General features: G+C 43.6%; 1 protein-coding gene across 1 annotated transcript in view; it reads right to left on the minus strand.

Annotated features, from left to right (window-relative positions):
• Nucleotides 1-1,947: 1,947 nt before the first annotated feature.
• Nucleotides 1,948-27,312, minus strand: part of LOC107298363 (bromodomain-containing protein 9) — a 57,341-nt gene continuing 31,976 nt past the window's right edge. The window contains exons 4-6 of the mRNA XM_015827744.1: nt 6,905-7,015; nt 5,724-5,836; nt 1,948-2,029 (exon numbers count right to left, since the gene is read on the minus strand). Coding sequence (XP_015683230.1) covers nt 1,948-2,029; nt 5,724-5,836; nt 6,905-7,015 — 306 coding nt within the window. The remainder of the gene's footprint in view (nt 2,030-5,723; nt 5,837-6,904; nt 7,016-27,312) is intronic.

The following is a 27,312-nucleotide window of genomic DNA, read 5'->3' on the forward strand; positions in this document are numbered from 1 at the left end:
GGAAATCTGAGGAAGCCAGACATAGAATTGATAGCACAGTGGGTTCGTGATGCATGGGAAGAGATTCCAGAGGACATGGTGCAACGCGCCTTCAAGAAATGTGGCATTAGTAATGCTATGGATGGCAGTGAAGACAGCGCTTTGTATGAGGACGACAGCAGTGATGGTGATGACTGTGAACTCAGTGATGATGACAATGCCTATGCTGATCACCTCACAACAGCTGAAGCTCTGTTTGGACCTACAGATGATGAGGAGGAGAACTCCAGTTTTGAAGGATTTTAGCTCTTGTGTGTTAGCTTGGTTGCTGATTGAGCTAAGATTGTTGTACTTTTAAAGTTACGGTATTTTTCATACCATATTGTTTTTGTTGACCCCCTTTTCCACTTACAGAGCTAGATTATTGTTTTTCTTTGAAATAAATATTCATGTAATTTTATTGGTATCTATCTTCATTTTTTACATTTACCAGTAGCTGCCTCATTTCCCACCCTAGGCTTATACTCGAGTCACCATTTTTTCCCAGTTCTTTGTGGTCAAACTAGGTCCCTCGGCTTATATTCGGGTCGACTTATACTCGAGTATATAGTATATGGTGTAACAGGAGTGATAGGCTAAGAGAGATGGCATAGGCACAATCCTGTCTAAGGCCCCATTATTATTCCAGACAGCCACCAGGGCCTCTGTAGGGCCCTGTAGCAGATCAATCGATATTTTCCCCCAACTCCCTTTGAAACCAATCAAATGTTTACCTGCAACTATGCTGATAAACAAATATATGAATTACAATACTCTCTTATAAATACAGAGACGCTGATCGGCAACATCATGAAAACTACTTTGCTATAATGAAGGAAAATTTCACAACTGTATCAAAAACACAGTTTTAGAATAATAGATATTTCAAATTGGAGCTGAAAACTTTTTCAGAAGCAACAATTAATTTTAAATTAGCATGTTTTAAAATATTATGAAGAATGAGAAGAAAAAGTTCGGTTTTAATGAATAACATATAAATTAAGAGAAACTTTCATTTTAAAAAGTATTGTATTTGTTAAAATAATTACTAACTAGAGAAGAACATAATCTATTTTTACAAATGAAAAAATCAAATGTTGATGTCAACAGTTTTAAAATTGCTTCATGGAAATTCCTGCAGACTTTTGACGTTACTATCGTGTTTTAACATGAACAGAAACAAGAGACAGGCCACTTACTCACAGTCCCTTGAGAAATTACCTGGAGTTTGAATTTTATAGGAATTTGTGCCAGCTAATACCAATCAGCACAATAAACATTTTAAAAATAGTAATAAAGAAGAATATTTATAGCACAGAGGTTCTGAAGGGTCCTTAGTGCTCTCTGAGCTTGCTTGTTTTCTTGCAAGCATTTCATTACCCAAACTAGGTAACATCATCAGTACTAGTAAGAAGAGCTGTTTGCTGTCAGTTTATACTCTAGTGCAGTGATGGCGAACCTTTTAGAGACCGAGTGCCCAAACTGCAACCCAAAACCCACTTATGCATTGTTGGGTGCTGGATGGGTGTGGCCCATTGGGTGGGTGTGGCCCATTGGGTGGGCGTGGCTGCAGTGGTAACGGCAGACTGGGTGGGACTAAAAAGTTCAATCAATCAATTCCAACTTTGCAAAATCTTTTTTTTTCCTGCGAGAAGTTGAAATTGACTGATTGATTGAACCTTTTTTTTTTTTGCACACAGAGGTGGAGGCCTAAAGCGAAAAGGTTTTATAAAACCCAGCTGAAGGCCTAGGACTGGGGCGACTGCGCGCGTGCCCACAGAGAGGGCTCTGAGTGCCGCCTCTGGCACCCGTGCCATAGGTTCGCCACCACTGCTCTAGTGCAGGAGTGTCAACTCAATTTCATTGAGGGCCGCATCAGCATTGTGGTTGCGCTCAGGGGTGTGTGTGTGTGGCCAGGATGTGTGTGGTCTACTTGGTGGGCGTGAATGGGGTGGGCATGGCCAGCTCAATGTCGCTCATGTCAGGGATGCCTGTGGGAGCCTGGGCAGGACTGTGGCAGATCCAAGGGTCTCCGGCAAAGGGGGGTGAGACCGGGGCAAGCGACAGGGCACGGTCCATTGGAAGAGCCTCACCATCCCTCTCAGGCCATGTTTGTGTGTGGGGGGGGTTGGACAGTGGCATGGGCTGCCCTGCGGCACCTAGCCTAGCCCCACTTCCCCAAGGGGGCACCTAGCTGCACTTACCTCTTTCTCAAGGCTGCTGCTGCTGTGCTTGCTCTCCTTAGCCAGACTGCTTATGGTGGGTGCAGGAGGGCAAAGTGAGTGGGTCAGAGGGAGGCCCATCCCTTTCCATGTGAGGAAACCCGGCTTTGTAATCGAAGCATGGGAGACCTCCGGGATAGGCCAGGAAGAGAGGGCAAGGGGATGGCAAAAGGGCAGCAGGGCAGGACAAAGGTAGGACTTCTCTCAGACCCTCCCTCCCTCTCATCAATATCTCCTTCCTTCCTTCCTTCCTTCCTTCCTTCCTTCCTTCCTTCCTTCCTTCCTTCCTAACAGAATGGTGGGAAAATATGTGAGAAAAGCAGGCAAGAAACGCAGCTGGGGAGGTGTCACCCTTTGTGAGGAATAAAGAAATGCACCATCGCCTGGAAGTGGCTAGCAAATGGCTCTCACCTATTTCACATATCCGGCTTGGTGGGCTCCAGGGGGGGGATGCCACGAGTAGCATGAGAGTTGACATTACCTGCACAATGCCACCCCACCCTCAGCCTGCCCAGTTTTGGCAGGCAGCGGGACACTTTCACAACGCTGAGAAGCTGGGCCGGGTGGCGCAAAGCTGGAGAGAAGCGCAACGCCGCCCAGCCCCCAGCCTGCCTGGTTTCAGCAGGCAACGGGGCACTCTCCTCACAGCACCAAGAGGCTGGGCCGGGCAGTGCAAAGCTGGTGAGCTTCATGCCATCCGGCCCAGCCTCTCGGGGCTGTGAGGAGAGTGCCCCGCTGCCTGCCGAAACCAGGTAGGCTGGGGGCTGGGCAGCATTGCACTTCTCACTAGATTTGTGCTGCCCTGCCCAGCTTCCCGTCGCTATGAGAGCACCTCGCTGCCTGCCAAAACCGGTGTTGGTGGCGTTGTACAGGTAACATCGACCTCCCCCGGAGCCTACCAAGCCAGATATGTGAAGTAGGAGAGGGCCATTTGCTGGCCACTTCCAGGCGATGGTGCATTTCTTCATTCCTCTCAAAGGGTGACACCTCCCCAGCGCTCACCCAGGGGGCAGGGCCGACATGGCAGGGGCTGGTCCCTCGCTGTTGCCAGGACGGCGTTGTGGAGCTAAGACTGAATGCATTCCAGCAAGGATGGCCACCACGAAATTGTACATTGGCTGCCAGCTGGCCTGGGCCGGGGCCAAGGCAGTGAGGGCCGTTCCCTCGCTGTTTCCAGAATGGCTTCACGGGTCACATGAAACCATTTCGCGGGCTGGATCCGGCCAGTGGGTCTTGTGTTTGACATTTCTCCTCTACTGGCTTACCTGCCACTGTTGGGGAGGGTGGTCTTAGAGATTCTTTGGTTGGGCTGTTTGCTGTTGGCTTCTTTGGCAGTTTCTTGATTGGAATATTGTTTACTTGATTGTTGGTCTAATGTTAACCTTGGAGTTAATCCAATGGTTCCCAACCTTTGCAGCTTGGTGGCCTGGCTGAGGGGTGGGGAGAGGGGAACCAGCCTGTATGAGTGGTGGGCCAGCAGGCTGCTCATGCAAGTTGAGCCAGCCCGCTATTCACGTGGCCCAGTTGTGAATAGGCCGTGACCCAGAGGTTGGGGCCCCCTGAGTTAATTTATGCTAATTGGGGTTCTGATTGCTGGTGGAGAGGTGCTTGGGTCTTTTTGTTCCTTTTTGGACTTGGTGATAGTCTGTTTTGCATAGTCTATAGATGTTGTTAATGTCTATGTGTCTACTGATGGCTGGTGTTCGTGGATGCGTTCAGCAACCTGGAACAGCAGAAAAAGGAAGTAGAGCATCTATACAACATATTCCATCAAAATGGATATCCATGCAATGTTATCAAAAAGTCTCTGACCACTCAACACAATACAGCACAACCAACAAAAAGCCTAAAAAGAATTACACTGTCATACATCAAGAATATCTCAGGAACCACCAACTGACTACTAGAACAACATGGAATCAGCATAGCACACAAGCCAACTAAAACCCTGCAAAACACCCTAAGCAGACCAAAGACCAAACAACCCCAAAAGAAAAAACAGGAGCCATCTACAACAGAGGTCTCCAACCTTTCTCGGTTGGTGGACCGGAGGGAAAGGGAGGGTGAAGCATTTTATGCGCACAAATGGGGTCACAAGTACGCGCGACACAAATGGAGCAGTGCTAGCACCTGCGTAACACTCACTAACATCGCCTCATTTTTGTTGTGCTGGTCCTAGCAGTGCCCTGTTTTTGCTGCACAGCAATCCAGTTTTGCTGCATGGCACCCTGTTTTTGCCGTGCAGCATCCCGTTTGCGTAGCAGTGATGTTAGTGCGAGTGGAGTGATTGCGTGCATACACATGCGTCTGTTCTGTGGCGCAGTGGCCAGCAGGCCATGGCCTGGTAGTGGGTCGCGGCCCAGAAGTTGGGGACCTCTGATCTACAACATACAGTGTAAAAACTGGAACAACCACTATGTAGGACGAACAGGAGGAAGACTGGCAAAACGCATCCACGAACACTAACTGGCAATCAAAAGACATGATGAAAATCCTTTAATTTCACAACATATAGACAGATTTGACCATAGTTTCAATTAGGAAAATGTGACCATCCTAGACCAATGCAAGTTCAAAACACCAGGGAATTTCTAGAAGACAGACACTCTGACAAATCAGTCATCAAAAGATACATAGACATTAACAACATCTATAGACTATGCAAAAGAGACTTTCACCCAGCCCAAAAGTGAACAAAATGACCAAAGCACCTTTTCATCAGCAATCAACACCCAGATTAGCATAAATTAACTCCAAGGTTAGCATCAGACCAACAGTCAAGTAAACTATACCCTAATCAAGAAATTGCCAAAGAAGCCAACAGCAAACAGCCCAATCAAAAAATCTCTAAGAGCACCTTCACCAACAGTGGCAGGCAAGCCACTAGAATATAAAGTGACAGCAAACAGTACTTCTTACTAGCATTGACGATGTTACCTAGTTTGGGTAATGAAGCATTTGCAAGAAAACAAGCAAACTCAGAGAGCACCAAGGACCCCTCATTTTAAAATAATTTTGAAGAATTGCTTTAGTTCTTGCATGAGAATGAACACATGTCATGTTATTCATGAAAACAATGTCTCTTTTTTCACTTCTATTCCATCCTCCAAAAAGATTTGGTTGATTTAAGAAGTGAGATCATTAAAATTAAAGCACCTCTTGCAACTTTATCTTTTTTCTGGCTCATGTGAAAACTTACAATGAATGGAAAGAATATTCTGTACTCATGATTGTCAATTCTTCCAGCTCATTTTCAAAATATTTATCGAATGCCACCTATACTGGCTCTAAATTCCAGAAGGAACTTCTGGGATGCATAATGATTCTGCTCAAGATGCCCAAGGTGCTCCTTGAAAAATAATTATATGTTGTGCCTAGTATTTCAAAGTTATAAATTAATGGTTTAATTAATTCATTCTAAAAATAGGGGTGCTAATTTGCAAATAAAGGCATAAAAGAGCAAACACTTCCTCTAACATTTACCTAATAACTTCTTTACTTGGCTTTTTGGATTTCTTGGTAGTCTCTACATGCACAGGAACAACTTCGGGCACTGGATCTTCAATAGCTGGATCTTCATCACCCAAAAGAGCTGCCTGCTGAGAAAAATCCATGTCCTGCATAAACGACATGCTGCGCTTCAAAGCTAACAGCCGTTCCTAGAATTAGAAAGGACAGAGCAGCAGGGACTTTACACCTTTCCCTCATAGCGAAGATGCTATGATGATGGGATGGGATGGGAATGGCCATGGCTTTGCACCTAAGAACTACATCTTCAATGAGGATGCAAGGTGATTCAATCATGACAGCATGACACGGGAACACCTGCAACCTATTTCAGAAGGGAAACCATACATACAAATGGCCACCTACCTGTACAAAATCTTCATACAAGATAATCAATTGTTCAGCTTTTTATAATTTGAAAAACAGTATTATATAATAAGTATGGCTTACACAAATCCATCTTTCGCTTATTTTATATAAACATTTCCATTATACTCTTCTGATTCATTCAGTAGGTGAAGGAAAAGATACTGTATTTAGGAACTCATTAAATATATAATCAAAGAACTTTAAAATAAAGAGTATGTATGCATTTCTTCCAATATTTTATGGAAAGAAACATAAAAATAGCAAAATGCTTAACATTTTAAAATAGTTCCAAGTTTATTTAAATAAGACAATGTTTATTTCTTCAGTGAAAACTTCAATTTAATATTTTTATGTTGAATAAACCAAATCTTAAAATAGTAGTATTCACCTTAAAAGAAAAGAGATGTATAATGGAAATACCAATGAGACCTTTAGTAAATCCAGCAGTCTGGGAAACCAACACTAAGAGCAAATTCAATTTCCTTAAATCTCCAGTTTTATTTTATAAAGACATAGTCTGCCCCTCTGGGGCTATAAATATTTAATCTACAATAGAATACTTTATTTAAAGTAAAGTTAAATGTTTAAGAGCATGTAGAAGTATGAATGCAGCATTATCAGCAATTGCTGTAGTAAGTCAGATAGACACATGCTGCACTCACATCCCATTCACCTGAACCTCCTTTTTGAAACTAAATCTAAATTGGAAGTATAAAATAATGTTGTACTGTGATCCTCTACAAAGGTTAATTTTGGTCCCAATATGTTCTCTGTTGTAGTTGTCTTACTTTGCTCATCATCTTAAAGCCAGCATGGAGAATCTTTTTAGCCAGTTTGTAATACACGGTGTCTGGTCTGTTGTAAGTCATTGCATTGTCACACATCAGTTTAAAATCTGCCTGGAAAACATAAACATAATCATTGCTATATTTTCAAAAACGATTTATATCCTAAGAAATTCAATTTCAGTAGAATCTTACAATGTAAAGAGGCAGGGAAAACCCTGGCAGGCTTCACACAGAAGCTGAAAACTCTCCCCGTACGAATGTCAGTGGGATTTTCAGCTCTTAAAAAAGAGAGGCAGTCCTGTGAGCCCAGAGTCCCACCCACCTACCTGAGGTACCCTATACTCCTTACTGCCCTGCTTCCCTGCTCTCTGCTTGGATTTCAGCTCTTTCTCATCTCTAGTGCCTGACTGAGTTCAGCTCCCCTGCTCAGCAAGCAGCTCTTTCAGATAGAATGAGAGGGAGTCCTCTCAGCACCAGCATGCAGCTTTCCTTACTGACTTCCCCAATGACTTTCTGAGGAAGCCAGCAGAGAAGACTGCAAATAGTAGTACATGTTTGCATGGTGCTTGACAACTTGACATGAGTGCCAACAGGATGACAAGCACAAAGATTACGATCACATGATCACAGGGCTGCATGGACATTTTATAATACCCAGAAGTGCTTAATAGGTTATAAAGCACCATTTTATGAGGCAATTGTAATTCAAACAGTATTAAATGACCAGTTATAACTTGAGGATTATAACAGGTAGTCCAGGGGTCATGTGACCACAAATGAGCCCAAAATTTCTGTTACTGAGACATTTAACTTAGTTTTATCCCATTTTACATTTCTTGCTATAATTATTAAACGAATCACTGTAGTTGTTAAATTAATAGCATGGTTGTTATGTGAGTCAGGCTTCCTAACTGACTTTGCTTGTCCAAAGTTTACAAAAGGTGGTCACATGACCCCGGGAGACTGCAACCATCATAAATATGCTGCAATGGTTGTTAAGTGTGAAGAATGATCATAAGTCATTTTTTTTCAGTGCCGTTATAAATTTGAATGGTCACTAGATGAACTATTGTAAGTCAAGGACTACCTGTACCTGTACAAAAAATTCCAACAAGGGGAGAAAAATGGAGAGCAGTTGAAAAAACAGTGTGCTTACAGGCAACCCCCCCAGGTACAAGCGTGTCAACGCTGCTAACATCGGATGTTTTGCATTGACAACAGATGGAAATGTAGCCATCTTTTTCCCTTTCTCTTTTAAAGTTAGATGATGCTGGGGTTGGGATGTGAATGAGAGTCTAGCTAGACATAACAACACTAAACTTAGCATGAGAATCCAGGTTATTGAGCCCAAAGCTGATAAAGAATTGACAGGCTGGAGAAATGGAGAGGAAGCCTGCACTTCAAGCTAATTGGGGAATGTGATTTATGACTGTTAATTGGAGGAGGGAATTATGCTTTGATATTATGTGCCTGGGGGAGGGGAATTCAGTTATTCACTTCGATTATGTAGTGCCGAAATTATGCTACTCGAATAAAAGATTCTTTAAGGTAAACAATGCCTCGAAGTTCTTTTGAAGAGTTTCATCTGTCAGAACCATGACATTAAGCCAAAAACTCCAATTTTCCCTTAACTATCTTGAGGTCCCGAGCCCCAGTCGCAGTCCCTAGAATCGAGGGATAAGCTGACAAAGATTCGGGGAAGATATCAACATGGAGAAAGAAAGAGAACCTGAAACTAGCACCCCGGCGGCAGCTGCTACCCCAGAGGGGGGAGCGACAGCCAGCGCACTAATGGAGAAGAAATTTTTTCAGGCCTCCCAGCTGGGGGCAAAGCCCAAGCCACAAGGACAGCTGATCTGGCCATCGGAATGGACCCTACCCAGCAAAGACTCCAGACACCTCGAGAAGGCCTTGCCACCATCAAATGCTTCAAAGGCGGACGAGGTTGAGCTGCAAAGACGGGGTTCCCGCACGTCACGTTCTCCAGACCTGTGAAGAACCACGAAATTGTCTGCTGCTGAGGATTCGGGTGAGTGGAAGTACCTGTCCACAGCTCATAGTCAGTCAGTGGAGAAGTTGGTGGAAAATTTGAAGAGCTAGAGATGAAGAGTGGAGAACAACCTTCCCGCTCCCCATACGCGAGCGATCATGATGATCAGCGAGGCAGTCACCAACTCCTACCAAGGGGAACCCCCAGTCTCCCCTGTGCAGAACAGGCAGCCTCGTCCTTGAAGCCACCGACCATGGCCTCCAGCCCTGCGGGAGGGACAGTTCCAGTCGTCGCCCCTCCCAAAGCCCAGATCGCCACTGATGGGACAAGAGCCCGAGCCATCACTGGGACAGCCAAACCCCGGATCGACATGCTTACCAGCCACCCAGCCCGGGGCCCATACACCAATGGGGAATGCCACAGCCTTCCCAGGTGAGAAGCCAGCAGTAGCTGGCGGCGCAGCAGCCAAACTGGGGATGGCCACAGCCCCCGAATGTGCAGCAGCAGATGGAGGCCCTGCAACAACTGGGGATGATGCAGCCACCAGGGGATCAGCAACTTTTGGGAGCACTACAGCAACTGTGAGGCTGGCTGCTGCCTCCGAACATGCAGCAACCACTGAGGGGCCCGCAACCGATGGGGATCCAGCAACAATCGCCTCTGGGACCGCAGAAGGGCCTGCAGCAACTGAGGGCACCACAACCCCCCACAGGCCAGCAGCAGTGGGGATGGCAACAGCCCGCACCTATGCAGCAACCGCTGGATGGCTCGCAGCAGCTGGGGGCACCATTACAGCAGCTGCTGAGATCGGTGGGGGCCGGACAGCAATTGAAGCTGCCACAGCCGCCGGCAATGCAACAACAGCCGTGGGGGTGGCAACAGCCTCCGGGCGCACAACCGCTGGGAGGCTTGCAGCAACTGGGGATGCGGCAGCCACCATGGGAGGGCCAGCAACAGTTGGGGATGCAACATCCATAGTGGGGAGGCTAGCAACCACTGATGGTGCCACCTCTTAGGGCCACCTTCGATGGGGACCTGGAGAAGTTGATCTTTTTCCTCAATCAGGTATGCTCTCACTTGAACCACTGTGCCTGTTTCTATCCAAACCCAGCTGTTATGGTCGACGTGATTGCATCCAGCTTGGAAAGAGAAGCATCCGATTGGCTGAACAATTTGTATAACAAACAAGCACCCGAGTTAGAGGACTCCCACCTCTTCCTCCTAGGACTGAGAGCAAGGTTCGAGGACCCATCAATTGCCCTCAAAGTGGAGGAGCAAGTCCACAAAATAAAACAAGCTGGCAGGCCTGCCCTAGAACAGTGGTGGCGAACCTATGGCACGCGTGCCAGAGGCGGCACGTGGAGCCCTCTCTGTGGGCACGCGCCATCGCCCCAGCACACGTGGTCTCTAAAAGTTCGCTCCATGCGAGGGTTTGGGGCGGCAGGAGCAGGACGCTCCGTGCCGGGGTTGGGGCAACGGAAGAACGCTCCGTGCGGGGGTTGGGACGGCAGGAGGATGCTCCGTGCAGGGGTTGGGGCTGCAGGAGAACACTCCATGCGGGGGTTGGGGCTGCGGGAGCAGAACACTCCATGTGGGGGGGAGCAGAATGCTCCGTGCAGTAAGTAAACTTTAAAGACAGTTTTAAAAGTATGGCAGTATTCGAGAAAATCTTGCCTCTTACATGGGATCAGGTTTTTTTTCTCCACTCCCTTTGGCTGTTCGCTGCCAGACCGTCTGGGAGCAAAAAGCCAAGGAGAGAGGAGAGAAGCCTCCTCACGTGGGATGGGCGGGGGGGAGGAGAGTTTTGCTGCCAGACTGTTTTGCTTGATGCAGCAGAATGGGAAGGATCGTCATTCTGCAGTAAGTAAACTTTAAAAAGAGTTTTAAAAGTATGGCAGAGAAAATCCTGTCCCTTACATGGGATCAGGTTTTTTCTCTCCACTCCCTTTGGCTGTTCCCTGCCAGACCGTCTGGGAACAAAAAGCCAAGGAGAGAGGAGAGAAGCCTCCTTACGTGGGATGGGCGGGGGGAGGAGAGTTTTGCTGCCAGAGTGTTTTGCTTGATGCAGCAGAATGGGAAGGATCGCCATTCTGCAGTAAGTAAACTTTAAAGACAGTTTTAAAAGTATGGCAGAGAAAATAATCCACCTTATGTGGGATCAGGTTTTTTTTTCTCCACTCCCCCCCCTCCCCGCACACCTCAGTACCTACCAGGGCTGCCAGCTACTTGAGCAGGTCATTAGGCCACCACCCAGATCTGCATGCCCGCCCAGCACAAAGGAGATGAAGCAGTCAGCTAGGAGCTTAGGCTTAGAGGTGGTAGAGCACACCCAGGGCCAGCAGGCAAAAGACCACCCCAAGCAGGGAAAGCCAGATCCACCCAGGCCCAGCAGAGATGGAGAGAGGCACACAAGCCTAGCTGGGACTGGGGGGCCATAGCGCCGATGGAGATCCGGCTTTCTCCGCTTGGGGTAGCCTTTGGCTTGCTGGACGTGGGCATGCTTTATCACCTCTACTGCCCTGCCCCCTGCCTCACCTTGTCTTGCTTTGCCTCACCCTGCAGGACGAGCCTCCTGCCCACCGTCCCACCTGCCAGAGACCTCCTGGATCTCCCCCAACCCTGTCCGGCCCCCACAGGTGTCTGTCCCCATGAGTAACATTGAGGTGGCCACGCCCACCCAGGCCACGCCCACCCATGCTACCATGACCACCATAGCCACGCCCACCATAGCCACGCCCACTATGTGGCCACTCCCACTCTGGCCACGCCCCTGGCATTCGGCAATGCGTAAGTGGGTTTCGGGTTGCAGTTTGGGCACTCGGTCTCAAAAAGGTTCGCCACCACTGCCCTAGAATATGTACGAGAGTTTCGCAAGATAGCCAGCAGAATAGACGACCACCTCTCCCAGGCTTGTATCTATTGAGCAGTCCCTAATCAGCTGCAAGAGTGGTACTAGACAGCAGTAAGACTAGATGTTCAGCTCGCATGCTACTAGAAGCCACTCCCACAGGAAGTCGAGTCGAGGCCAAAATCAACCCAAACGACAGCCCCCCCAAAAGTCTTCAACTGTTACGGCTACTGAGAATCCCAGACTACCTGCTGGGCCACCGATCAAGTGTTTCAGATGTGGACAACAGAGACACCGAGCAGTGAATTGCCCAGTCCCTTACTCCCAGCAGCAGAATAAACTGGGACCACCAGCGAGGAAGAAACCAGCCCAGCAGCCAACGAAAGAGAAAACCAACTGGATTGTGCAGGAACCCATTGCCCAAGTCATGTCCCCCATGCAGGAGAGTGCTGAGATCCAAGCCGGACCTGCCACTGCTCTATGCTCCTACGACAGCGACAACGAAGAGAGAATGACCCAATGGTGAGTTGACACGTCCTACCTTTTCCACTATCTGCCAAACTCATAATACCTAAGATGGCAGCACAGGTAGACTTAAAAGTACTAATTGACTCCAGATGCTCCTGCTGCGTTATCAGCTTGTCACTTGGCCTGAAAATGGGCATACAAGCAAAGCTGCTCTCCAAACCCATGAGGTTTGAGCAAGCCGATGGCTTCCTAATGGAACTTTAATCATGCAATTGACCGAACCCCTACACTTAGAAATAGGTGAGCACTGGGAGTTCATTCATTTCATGGTGGCTCCAAAAATGATTGAGGCTGTGATCCTAGGGCTAGCTTGGTTGGACAAATGGAAGCCGTTTATCTGGTGGGAGAAGGGAATGAGAACTGTAAGATTACCCATAGGACCCAAGCCCCCCCATAACTCGATGGACGTTACAGGAGATTTTATCCCACCCAATGAGCTAGCGCACATGGCTGCCTTATCGTGACCAGGCGAGCCACTCATCCCCAGCGAGTACTGGGACCTAGTGGAATGCATTTAGTGAGAAAGAATGTGACGCCGTGCCTCCCCATCGACCCGATGATGATGATGATGATGATGATATGATGATGATGATGATGATGATGATGATGATAATAATAATAATAATAATAATAATAATAATAATAATAATAATAATAATAATAATAATAATAATAATAATAATAGTAAAGTTGGAAGGGACCTTGGAGGTCATCGAGTCCAACACCCTGCTCCATCAAACTGTTATCGGAAGCCAAACTCCCACAACCGAGGATGTATGCTATGTCCCCTCTAGAAATGGAGGAGATGCAGCATTATGTGGACAAAAACTTAGTAGGGGGATTCATCAAACAGGCCAAGTCTGCTGTGGGAGCCCCGTTGTTATTTAAAGAAAAAAAAGACGGGTCGCTTCGTCTCTGCGTGAATTATACGGGTTTGAACGCAGTGAGTGTGGAAAATAAATACTCCCTCCCCCTCCTGAAGTACTTACTAACCCACCTGGAAAAGGGAAGTGTCTTCACTAAGTTAGACCTGATAGAGGCATATTACCGGGTGAGGATAAAGGAGGGAGATGAGTGGAAGGCTGCTTTTAACTGTCCCATGGAGAGTTATGAATTTAAAGTCATGCCATTTGGACTACAGGAGCCCCCAGCTATCTTCATGCAACTGATTAATCAGGTTCTACATGACAATTTATACAAAGGGGTTCTGGTGTATCTTGATGACATCCTGATATACAGCACGAATATGACTGACCACGTAAAATTAGTAAGAGAAGTGCTAAAGAAACTGTTAAATGCCAAACTTTATGTCAAACTACCAAAGTGTGAGTTTCACCAGACCCGATTAGATCATCTTGGTTACAGAATTTCTAGCAAGGGCATTGAAATAGACCCGACCAAAGTGAAAGCCATAATTGAATGGCAGCCTCCAAAGACTTGCAAACAACTCCAGAGCTTCCTAGGATTCGCCAACTTCTACCGTCAATTCATCCCCTCCTTTGCCGAAACTGCCCTATCCCTTACGCACTTACTAAAAACAGGCAAAGAGGAAGGAAAGTTGCGACCGGGCCAACCACTAGCATGGACTATGAACTGTCAGACCGCTTTTGAAAATTTAAAAAGATTATTTGCTGTTGAACCAGTCTTAAAGTATCTCTGCCCAGGGAAGCCCTTTGTAATTCAAGCCGATGCCAGCGACGTGGCCGTCGGAGCCATACTACTATAAAAGAACCAGAGTTGGACCCTACAACCCTGCGCCTACACTTCGAAAAAATTCACTGAATGCAAGAGGAGGTGGGCTGTGTGGGGAAAGGAGGCTTTCACAATCCGCTGTGCTCTATTAAACTGGAGACACTGTCTAGAAGAGAGCAAGGTGCCTTTTGAATTATGGACTGATCACAAAAATCTAGAAGCACTGAAAACTCCCCGCAAATTGTCCCCGAAACAAATGCAATGGGCGCAGTACTTTAACTGTTTTAACTTCACTCTAAAGTACATACTGGGAGGATTGCCCCAGTACAAAAGCCAGCGTGAAGAGGTTAATGAGGCAATTATCCAATCCACAAATAGCTTCTCAACTCATGCCGCACGGAGTCCTACCTTCAAGAGCCCCTAACCCTGATGACCCTGGGTCAAAGAAAATAAAACAAGAGCTCCTCACCGACCAATGGTTCAAGGACAATCAAACCTCCCTAACATGCAGGGATGGTTTGGCTTACAAGGGGGGAAAGCTATACTTGCCAGAGACCCTCCACCTTAATGCTCTCCAACATGACCATGACGTAAAACAGGCTGGATACTTTGGATATTTAAAAACACTACACCCCATCTGCCAGCAATTCTGGTGGCCGGGATTGAAACGGGATGTGGAAAGTTATGTCCGGAGTTGTGTTTATGTGCCACCATGAAAAGAATTCTGGAGAAACCCCCTGGGTTATTGCAACTGGTGGCAGACCCTTCCCAACCATGGGAAGACCTTGCTATGGATTTTATAGTAGATCTACCTGAAAATAGAGGAAATACAGTCATCTGGACTGTGATAGATCTGTTCTCAAAGCAGGCTCACTTCATCACCTGCAAAGGGCTCCCGTTCACCCAACGACTGACCAAAATGTTCTTGAAACACATCTATCGGCTGCATGGCGTGCCTAAACAAATAATTTCGGACAGGGGGGTGCAGTTCACAGCTAGGTTTTGGAGAAGTTTTCTCAAACTAATTGGCCCATCTCAAGGTCTATCATCTGCTTTTCACCTGTCTACTAATGGGGCGCTGAGTCTGCAAACTCAATGGCGGAGCAATATCTTAGATGCTGTTAGCTACCATTAGACGAACTGGACTGACCTCCTCCCTTTCGCAGAGGTGGCTTACAATAACTCTGTTCACAGCAGCACCGGCTTCATGCCTTTTAAAGTGGCTACAGGGAAAGAGTTCAGCCTGATACCCGAATATCCCCAGGCACCCTCCGCTTCCCAGACACTTGATCATTGGGTAAGGGGGTGGGAAGAAGTTTGGAAATCCACGAAAACTGCTTTAAAAAAAGGCTTCTGAGACATACAAAAAGCAGGCAGATAAAAAAGGGGCTCCTCAAAGAACATTTCAAGTTGGGGAAAAGGTTTATCTGTCAACTAAATATTTACAGTTCAAATTACCTAGTAAGAAGTTAGGGCCGAAGTTCTTGGGACCTTTCCCCATTGTAAATATCATTAACCTGGTCACAGTGGAATTAAAACTCCCTAAGCTCTTAGGAAAAGTTCACCCTGTGTTCCATTGCAACCTGTTGAAACCTTATCGGGGTTCCACTTTAAGACCCCCCCCTAAGAAGGCACCCGGACCCCTCATGGTGGCAGGACAAACTCACTATGAAGTAAAACGTATTCTTGATTCTAGAATTTTTAAAGGGAAATTGCAGTACTTAGTACAATGGAAGGGATATTCGTTGTCTGAGGCCACTTGGGTGAAGTCTAGCGATGTGAAAGCTGACCGACTCATTAATAGGTTCTATAAAAAACACCCTAATAAGCCAAGAGGCAATCCCTAACCTGTGCTTTTGTTTATATTACAGGATTTGTCCTTTTTGTAAGGGGCCCAGGATGTCAATGCTGCTAACATCGGATGTTTTGCATTGACAACAGATACAAATATAGCCATCTTTTTCCCTTTCGTTTTAGAGTTAGATGATGCTGGGAGGGGGGGGGGGAATGTGTTGCTATGTCTAGCTAGACATAGCAACACTAAACGTAGTGTGAGAATCAAGGTTATTGAGCCCAGAGCTGATAAAGAATTGGCGGGCTGGAGAACTGGAGAGGAAGTCCGCGCTTCAAGCTAATTGGGGAATGTGATTTATGACTGTTAATTGGAGGAGGGAATTATGCTTTGATATTATGTGCCCAAGGGAGGGGAATTCAGTTTTTCACTTCGATTATGTAGTGCCGAAATTATGCTACTCAAATAAAAGATTCTTTAAGGTAAACAATGCTTCAAAGTTCTTTTGAAGAGTTTCATCTGTTGGAACCATGACAAAGCGTTTATTTAGCGAGTTTTCACAAAAACGAATTAATTCAGAAAGAGTACTTACATTAGAAATTCAAAACTGTGACCAAAAAGAGACCTATATAGCCATGTGACTTGATTTCGGTCTCTACTGAAGCAGCAGCCATTTTTATCTCTGTGACTTTCCTGGGCCGTTCGGGGCTACGAGAAGCTGGAAAGGTTTGTTTGGTTTTTATGTCACTGGTCACATGGCCAAACAAGAGCCGAACTGGCACCAGTTTTTACTTTTGCTGCAATCTGCTACGCCTGGGCTCGAGTGCTACAATTGCTTCTGTAAGTATTTTAAAATATTTGTTTGCAAGCAGTTTGGGAACTGCTCTGCTTTTTAAGTATTGTACTTTGCAAACTATTGAGTTTACAAACTATTGAGCTTTTATTTTGGAAATTAGCATATATTACTAGTTTGTAGGTTTTAAATTTAAATTGCCTCCAGAAGTTGTGGGTACTCTATCACTGGAAGCTTTTGAGAAGAGTCTGGATTTATTTATTTATTTATCAGAAAAACTCTCTTGTGAGAGCAGTGGGTTAGACTAGCTGAGCTCAAGGTCCATTCCATCTCTGTTACTATTGCAAGCCCAGAGTTCTGCAAATCCCTCTCCCATCTCCCTCTGAGTGCCTGGCTGGCTCTTAAGCTAGTGGTTTTTATTAAAGGAACAGCCCGCCACCCCTCTGAGCAGCTGAAGACGCTTGAGCTGGTTAGTAGCAGTTCTTTTTTTAAAAAATAACTGATGATTTGCAAGGCCTGCTTGGAGGCAATTTAGTTCCTGAGCCAGCTCATCGGAAACAGCTGATTGGCGGCTGGCAGGAAATTCTCCCAGTTCAGTTAACATGGCAGCTATCGGAGGAAATAGTAAGTCAAATCTTCGTTCATTTAACAACTCATTTGATTTAATTAATGAATTTGATTTTAAAAATTTGTAAAATTAAGTCTGATTCATTTTTTGCCTTGTGAACCTAGTGGCCAAGCACCATTAGGTTCATACCTTGGGGACTATTTGTACATTAAAAAAATAGTCAAGATCTAGAAAGGATATATACAAAAAGTAGAAAGAGGACAGGTCAAAAATATATATACAAGTAGATAGCCTGGGACAGTCAAGGTAATGTCATGAAAACAAAGCTCAAAATGAGTTGATAATAGTTAGATGTTAAGAATAATAATAAAAAATTCTTTAAATATGTTGAACAGAAAGCATCCAATATACCAGTTAATCAAAAAAGAGTGCAAAATGCTAATAGTTAAGAAAAAAAGGCAGTTACTCAGTAGAGGGTTGGACTAGAAGACCTCCAATGTCCCTTCCAATTCTGAAGTTATGTTATGTTATGTTGTGTTATATTATTATAATATAACAAAGTCAAAGTCAAAAATAATTAAAAAAAGCTTCTTTCAACATGTAAAAAACAAGAAAAAAGTGAAGGAAACGATTGGTCCATTAGTGGGTGAAAGTGGCAAGAAGGTGACAAGCAACAGGGAGAAAGCAGAAATATTTAACTCGTTTTTCGCATCTGTCTTTACACAAAAAACAGACCAACTTATCAAAAATAGTGCCATAAAAAACAGAATAGAAACGCAAGTTAAGATAGGCAAGAAAATGGTAAGTGAGCACCTGTCCAGCCTAGACGAGTTCAAATCACCAGGACACCATGGACTGCATCCCAAGGTTCTCAAGGAACTGGCAGATGTGATCTCAGAACCACTGAACTATATTTTTCAAAGATCCTGGAGCACTGGGGAACTACCAGAGGACTGGAAAAGAGCTGACGTAGTTCCCATCTTCAAAAAAAGGAAAAAAATGGATCCAGGAAATTACAGACCTATTAGCCTGACCTCAATACCTGGGAAGATTCAGGAAAAGATAATCAAACAACGAATCAGCGAACACCTAGAGGCAAACAACGAACACCTAGAGGCAAAAAAAGTCATTACTAAAAGCCAACACAGCTTTGTCAAAAACAGATCATGCCAGACAAATCTTATTGCATTCTCTCACCAAGTGACAAAATTAGTGGACCAGAGGAATGCTGTGGAAGTGTGTAGTGGGGTGCCCCAGGGCTCTGTTCTGGGCCCAGAGCTCTTCAACATCTTCATCAACAATCTGGACGAGGGGATAGATGGGGAAATCATCAAATTTGCAGATGACACCAAGCTGGCAGGAATAGCCAACACTCCAGTAGACAGGCTTAGGATATAGGAGGATCTGGACAGACTTGAACACTGGGCGCTATCTAACAAAATGAAATTCAATGGTGAAAAAAGTAAGGTTCTATATTTAGGCAAGAAAAACCAAATGTACAGGTAAAGTATAGGGGGTACTTTGCTCAATAGTAGTAACTGTGAGAGGGATCTCGGAGTCCTAGTGAACAATCATTTAAATATGAGCCAGCAGTGTGCTGCAGCTGCCAAAAAAGCCAACACAGTGCTAGGCTGCATTAACAGAGGGATAGAATCAAGATCATGCGAAGTATTAATACCACTCTACAATGCCTTGGTAAGGCCACACTTAGAATACTGCATCCAGTTTTGGTCACCACGATGTAAAAAAGATGTTGAGACTCTAGAAAGAGTACAGAGAAGAACAACAAAGATGATCAGGGGACTGGAGGCTAAAACATATAAGGAACGGTTGCTGGAATTGGGTATGTCTAGTTTAATGAAGAGAAGGACGAGGGGAGACATGATAGCAGTGTTCCAATATCTCAGGGGCTGCCACAAAGAAGAGGGAGTCTAGCTATTTTCCAAAGCGCCTGAAGGCAGGACAAGAAGCAATGGATGGAAACTAATCAAGGAGAGAAGTAACCTAGAACTAAGGAGAAACCTCCTGATAGTTAGAAGAATTAACCAGTGAAACAACCTGCCTCCAGAAGCGGTGAATGCTCCAACACTGGAAGTTTTTAAGAAGAAACTGGACAGCCATTTGTCCAAAATGGTATAGGGTTACCTGCCTGAGCAGCGGGTTGGACTTGATGACCTCCAAGGTCCCTTCCAACTTTATTATATATATATAATTTTGAATTTTAAGTCTTCATGACCAGATGAATTGTATCCCTTGACTCATCAGGAGGGATTTAAAATAAAATTGAAGGGGAAGGATGACCAATCTTTAGAATCTTTAGAACACAAAACTAATCATAAATCCCAAGAAAACAAATCAAACAATGAGGTAGGGAGTGATGAGAAAAAAGAAGAACTCAAACAACAATCAGGAGATGCAGGAAACATTCCCACGGACAGGCATAAAGGTCTTAAATGCTTATAAACAAATGCTCAAAGCTTGGGGAACAAACAGGATGAACTAGAAGCAATAGTACACGAGGGTGGATATGACATAGTTGGCTTTACAGAAACCTGGTGGGATGAACCCATGACTGAAATGTACTAATGGATGGATACAAATTGTTCAAAAGAAATAGATCTACAAAAGGAGGAGAGAGAATTGCATTATATGTAAGAGAACACTACATATCTAAAGAAATGCACGTGATCAAAGATAAAATCCCTCCAGAATGTATACGCGTCAATATATAAGAGAGAAAAAGTGGCATTGCCATAAGTATATATTGCCAACCAGTTAACAAATGTATGTAGGAAGCATACCATAGTAGTAATGGGAGACTTCAACTATCCAGATATCAACTGGGAGACAAACTTTGCAGCGAGTACAAAAAATGGAAAGAGGGACACATAACTAAGGCTGATTATTAGCAGACAGCCAGAACATGCAAAGATGAAGTTACGAAAGCAAAGGCTCAGAATGAACAAAGACTTGCAATAGAAATCAAGGACCATAAAAAAAAATTCTTTCAACATATTAATAACAAGAAAAAAAGTCAAGGAAACTGAAGGTCCACTAAAGAGAGAAGATGGCAAGGAAGTAACAGGCAGTAGGGAGAAAGCAGAGCTGATTAACTCATTCTTTGCATCAGTCTTCACACAAAAAGAAATTATAATCTAACATACCAAAAAACTACTGTAAAAGACAAACTAGAAACAAAAATTAAAATAAGAAAATGGTAAGAGAACACCTATCCAACCTTGATGAATATAAATCACCAGGACCCGACAGATTACATCCCAGAGTCCTGAAGGAGCTGGCAGATCTTATCTCAGAACCATTGCACCATATCTTTCAAAAATCCTGGAGCACTGGGGAAGTATCTGAGGATTGGAAAAGGGCTGATGAGGTTCTCATCTTCAAGAAAGGGAAAAAAACAGACCCAGGAAACTACAGACCAATCAGCCTAACATCAATACCTGGGAAGATCCTGGAAAAGATTAAAAAAAACCCAGATCTGCAAACAACTAGAAAGAAACGAAGTTATAACTAGCAGCCAGCACAGGTTTGTTAAAATCAGATCATGCCGACTTCCGATTTGCCACCGCGGCCGCCACGGCTGCTAGAAGCTCCATCTTCCGTGTCCAGTTTTGCTCTGCTGGGGGACCCTGGAAAGGGTCGAGAGTCGCCCTGTAGGGGCGACAAGCAAGGAGGGGACCCTCGCTTAATCGCGGGAGGGCGGTAGCCCTTCCGCTCGATCCGGGGCACTCCTCCAAACCAGCGGACAAAAGACCGGCCATAGAAATATGGCTCGTCACTAGGCTGCAGACAGCCAAAGTCAAACTTACCACCAGGCACTTCTAAAGCAGTGTGGATGAGACTGGGTGAGATCTGAACCTCTCCTCAATCCTAAGTATTTTCTTTTCCTGTAAAAGCTGCCCAAAGTATCTTCCCCCCTCTGAGGAAAGAGGGAAGGGAATTTCTATCCCACCCTCTAAGAATAGTGGCGACTGACTATCCAGGGGAGTTAAAACTGAAAGAATAACCTTAATATAACTGGATTTATATGCTTCTAAAATTTGGGGACCAAAATATTTCTTATGTTCACTGAAGACTTTGGTTTTTATTTACAAAAAAGAAATAAAATTGGAAAAAGGATTATAAAAATTTTGGACTTAAAAAACCTTAAACGGCATTGGTGACATCTTGTGGCCAAGTTTGATATTACAACTTGTTATTGTCAAAGGAGACTTGGCTTGAAGCCCAGACTACAGATAAGATTTTTTTAACCTTGACAAATATCAACTGTGAGAAGCTCAGCTGTGTTCTATACTCAGTTATAAAATTATTTTCATTCTCTGACTTTAAAGCCCTCAATTTGACACACCATTAAGAGAATATGGATGAAGACCAGGAACAGATTCTTTTTATGTTGAAAGCAGTACATGAAACCATTCTTTCAGCTTGTGATGAAATAAGATGCTACAGAAAAGAACAAGATGTCAGCCTAAATATACGAACCCAAATTTTGACTACAATTAAAGAATCAACTATGCAGAAGATAACAGAAGAAGTGGAACAATTAAATAGTATGATAGAGGATTCAACTGACCAACAAACACAGTCAATGGAAAATCCAGAAAAGGAACTGACAACATTGAAAATGGAAAAGACTTTCTATATAAATCAGAAGAAACTTGAGGAGCCAGAAGAAGAACAGATTGAAGGGAAGACAAACATATCAGGACAACTATGGGGATTTGGAATAATAGAGAGACGATTCGCTAGCCTTTCCCAAAAAATGGCGACTGGATGGTCTCTTTTATTTCAAATAATATATATAACAACAGAGGGAGATCTATTTGATGATTTAAAAGCACTGACATGGAAGGTGAGCTGGCAAAGAAAGAAAGCCAAAATAAGACTGAAGAAAATTGGGGTTTTGATTTATTAGAGAGGATTTTTTATTACTAATTAAAATAGAATATACTCAAATAGATAAGATGTGTATTTTGAATACTAGATTTTTTTATGAATTGAGATAAAGAAAACTTTGGTCACTTAAAACATGGAAGTATAAATATTAAAACTTAAATTTGAATGTTGATGGGAAATTAAAAATTGGGGAAAACAAATAAATAGGATATTGATTGTCTATAAAGATTGAATATAAAAGTAATTAAGAAATGTATAAGCTAAAATTTTATTGATAAATATAATAAACATGTTTTTACTTAGTTGATATAATAAGAACTGTATTAGGGAAATATTTGATGTTGAAATAAGGGAAATTTTGGTCATTAAACTTAAGACACTTGGAAATTAGTTGAAAATAACGATGTTATACTGTACTATTAACTAGATGATGTAAGATGGTGGGAAATAGAATATACTCAAATAGATAAGATGTGTATCTTGAATATTAGACTTTGTTATGAATTGAGATAAAGGAAACTTTGGTTACCTAAAACTTGGAAATTATAAATATCAAATGTTAAATTTAAATACTGATGGGAAATTAAAAATTAGGAAAAACTAACAATAGGATATTGATTGTCTATAAAGATTGAATGATAAGGCAACTAGGATATGTATAAGCTAAAATTTATTGATAAATGTAACAATGCTATTTTTACTTAATTGATATAATAAGAACTGTATTAGTTCAATTATTAGACAGTAGATATTAAGGGAAAAAGAGAGAAAATATTTGATGTGGTAGCTTGAGATTTGTACTAAAGATTTTTGTATGTTATTGAATTATCGATTAACCCAGGCCACCACGTTGCTTTTTAAATACTTAAATGTAAAATTAGAAAATTAATAAAATATTACAAAAAAACCCAAAAAAACCCCCAGATCATGCCAAACCAATCTTATTTCATTCTTTGATAAAGTGACTAAATTAGTAGACTAGTGAAATGCTGTGGACATAGTATATTTAGATTTCAGTAAGGCATTTGACAAAATAGATCACAACCAGCTGCTTAGTAAGCTAGAAAAAAGTGGGATAGACAACATCACCACCAGATGGATCTGTAGATGGCTGACAAACCATACTTAGTGAGTAATCCAAAATGGTACTACATCCACATAGAGAGAAGTAAGCAGTGGGGTACCACAAAGCCCCGTCTTAGGCTCAGTACTCTTTAATATCTTCATAAATGACTTAGATGAGGGAACAGAAGGGGAACTCATCAAATCTGCAGATGACACTAAACTGGCAGGAAGACAAGCTCAGGATCCAAAAAGATCTTGACAAACTTGAACAATGGGCCCTATCCAACAAAATGAGTTTCAATGTGCAGTAAAGCAAAGTTTTACATTTAGGTAGGAAAAATCAAAGTTATAAATACAGATTAGGCGAGACCTGGCTCAAAAACAGTAACTGTCAGAAGGACCTTGGAGTCCTAGAGGACGATCACTTGACTATGAGCCAGCAGTGTGCAGCAGCACCCAAAAAAGCTAATACAATTGTATAAACAGAGGCATAGAATCAAGAACATGTGAAGTATTAGTCCGCTTTATAAAACCCTAGTAAGACCACAACTGGAATAGTGCAACCAATTTTGGTCACTATACTACAAAAAAAATGTTGAGACCTTGGAAAAAGATCAGAGAAGATCAACTAAAATGATCAACGGCCTGGAGACTAAAACATATGAAGGAATTGGGTTTGGCTAGTCTAAAGAAAATGGGTGACATGATAGCAGTATTCCAGTATTTGAGGGGCTGCCACAAAGAGGGCGTCAAACTATTCTCCAAAGCACCAGAGGGCAAGATAAGAAACAATGGTTGGAAACTGACCAAAGAGAGAAGCAATCTGGAATTAAGGAGAAAATTCCTAACAGTGAGGAACAGCTTGCATTCAGAAATTGTGGGTGCTCCATTACTGGAGTTTTTAAGAAGAGACTAGACAGTCGCTTGTCTGAAATGGTATAGGTTCTCTTGCTTCAGCAGGGGGCTTGATTAGAAGACCTCCAAGGTCCCTTTCAGCTCTATTCTATTCTACTTTAGTATTTGAGAAATCCTGAATGAAGTACCAGATATTTGGATGACAGCAATTGCTGTTCCTATAGTCAAAAGAAAAGTGGGGGGGAAAGAAAAATCCAGCAAACCACAGAACATTCACTCTGATGATGATGATGATGACGACGACAACAACAACAACAACAACAACAATGTTGGAAGGGACCTTGGATGTCATCAAGTCCAACCCCCTGCTCAGGCAGGTAAGCCTATACCCGTGGTGGCAAACCTATGGCATGTGTGCCACAGGTGGAACGCAGAGCCCTCTCTGTGGGCACGCGCACTGTCGCCCCAGTCCTAGGCCTTCAGCTGGATTTTATAAAACCTTTTCGCTTTAGGCCTCCACCACCGTGTGCAAAAAAAAAAGGTTCAATCAATCAATCTTCAACTTCTGGCAGGAAAAAAAAAAGATCTCGCAAAGTTGGAATTGATTGATTGAACTTTTTAGTCCCGCCCAGTCTGCCGTTACTACCGAAGCCATGCTCACCCAATGGGCCATGCCTTCCTAATGGGCCACGCCCACCCAATGGGCCACACCCACCCAGCACCCAACGTTGGGTGCTGGGTGGGTTTTGGGTTTTGGGTTGCAGTTTGGGCACTCAGTCTCTAAAAGGTTCACCATCACTGCCCTATATCATTTCGGACAAATGGCTGTCCAATTTCTTCTTAAAACTTCCAGTGTTGGAGCATTCATTGGTTCTGGAGGCAGGTTGTTCCACTGGTTAATTGTTCTAACTGTCAAGGTTTCTCCTTAGTTCTAGGTTGCTTCTCTCTTTGGTTAGTTTCCATCCGTTGCTTCTTGTCCAGCCTTCAGGTGCTTTGGAAAATAGCTTGACTCCCTCTTCTTTGTGGCAGCCCCTGAGATATTGGAACACTGCTATCATGTCCCCCCTCATCCTTCTCTTCATTAAACTAGACATACCCAATTCCAGCAACCGTTCCTTATATGTTTTAGCCTCCAGTCCCCTAATCATCTTTGTTGCTCTTCTCTGTACTCTTTCTAGAGTCTCAACATCTTTTTTGCATCTTGGTGACCAAAACTGGATGCAGTATTCCAGGTGTGGCCTTACCAAGGCATTGTAAAGTGATATTAATACTTCACGTGATCTTGATTCTATCCCTCTGCTAATGCAGCCTAGCACTGTGTTGGCCTTTTTGGCAGCTGCAGCACACTACTGGCTCATATTTAGGTGATTGTCCACTAGGACTCCGAGGTCCCTCTCACAGTTACTACTATTGAGCAAGGTACCCCCTATACTATACCTGTGCATTTGGTTTTTCTTGCCTAAATGTAGAATCTTACTTTTTTCACCATTGAATTTCATTTTGTTAGATAGCGCCCAGTGTTCAAGTATCCTGATCCTCCTGTATCCTAAGCCTGTCTACTGGAGTGTTGGCTATTCCTGCCAGCTTGATGTCGTCTGCAAATTTGATGAGTTCCCTATCTATCTCCTCGTCCAAATCGTTGATGAAGATGTTGAAGAGCTCTGGGCCCAGAACAGAGCCCTGGGGCACCCCACTACACACTTCCTTCCATGTAGATGTGGTTCCATTGAGGACCACACGCTGAGTACGGCCGGTCAGCCAGCTACAGATCCATCTGGTGGTGATGCTGTCTAACCCACATTTCTCTCTCTAATCAAGCAGCAGTTTGTGATCTACTTTGTCAAATGCCTTACTGAAGTCCAAGTAAATTATATCCACAGCATTCCTCTGGTCCACTAATTTTGTCACTTGGTCAAAGAATGCAATAAGATTTGTCTGGCATGATCTGTTTTTGACAAAGCTGTGTTGGCTTTTAGTAATGACTTTGTTTGCCTCTAGATGTTCGCTGATTCGTTGTTTGATTATCTTTTCCTGAATCTTCACAGGTATTGAGGTCAGGCTAATAGGTCTGTCATTTCCTGGATCCATTTTTTTCTTTTGAAAATGGGAATTACATCAGCTCTTTTCCAGTCCTCTGGTAGTTCCCCAGTGCTCCAGGATCTTTGAAAAATATAGTTCAATGGTTCTGAGATCACATCTGCCAGTTCCTTGAGAACCTTGGGGTGTAATCCATCTGGTCCTGGTGATTTGAACTCGTCTAGGCTGGACAGATGCTCACTTACCATTTTCTTGCCTATCTTAACTTGTGTTTCTATTCTGTTTTTTATGGCACTATTTTTGATAGGTTGGCCTGTTTTTTCCCTTTGTGTAAAGACAGATGCGAAAAACGAGTTAAATAGTTCTGCTTTCTCCCTGTTGCTTGTCACCTTCTTGCCACTTTCACCCATTAATGGACCAATCATTTCCTTCACTTTTTTCTTGTTTTTTACATGTTGAAAGAAGCTTTTTTTTGTTGTTTTTGACTTTGGTCGCAAGCCTTAGTTCATTTTGAGCCTTAGCTTTCCTCACTTCATCTTTGCAGGCTCGGGCTATTTGCTGATATTCTGACTTAGTTATGTTTCCCTCTTTCCACTTTCTATACTTGTCCTTTTTATCTTTCAATTTATCAGAGAGTTCTTTATGCAGCTATGCTGGTTCTCTATTGAGAGCTGTTATTTTTCCTCTTTGTTGGTATTGTGCTAGACTGGGCTTTTATTATTTCACTTTTCAAAATTTCCCAAGCTTCTTGAGTTGTTTCCCCCTGGAGGATTCTCATCCATGGAATCCTTCCCAAACCCTCTCTAAGTTTATTGAAATTAGCTCTCTTGAAGTCCTAGACTCTAGTTTGACTGCGTTCTATTGCTTGTGCTTCCATAATGTTGAATTCCAATATTCCAATTCCACTGGCATTTAACCAGGATTATATTATGGTTATACTAGAAATAACTAAAGAACATATTCAGAGTGCTAATTATTGTCCTATTTAACTTATATGCAGAGCACATCATGAGAAAGGCAGGGCTAGATGAATCAAAAGTTGGAATTAAGATTGCTGGGAGAAATATCAACATATGCAGATGATACCATTCTAATGGCAGACAGTGAAGAGAAACTAACACTGGATGACCAGTTGGCGGCCGTGACCAGGGGGTCGTTTTATCAGGTTCGTCTGATTCACCAGTTGCGACCTTTTCTGGACCGGGACGCCCTATGCACGGTCACTCATGCCCTTGTCACCTCCCGCCTGGACTACTGTAATGCTCTCTACATGGGGCTCCCCTTGAGGAGCACCCGGAGGCTCCAGCTAGTCCAAAATGCGGCCGC

Source organism: Protobothrops mucrosquamatus, unplaced genomic scaffold (assembly GCF_001527695.2).
Source record: "Protobothrops mucrosquamatus isolate PMUCROS unplaced genomic scaffold, P.Mucros_1.0 scaffold_217, whole genome shotgun sequence".
Lineage (NCBI taxonomy): Eukaryota > Metazoa > Chordata > Lepidosauria > Squamata > Viperidae > Protobothrops > Protobothrops mucrosquamatus.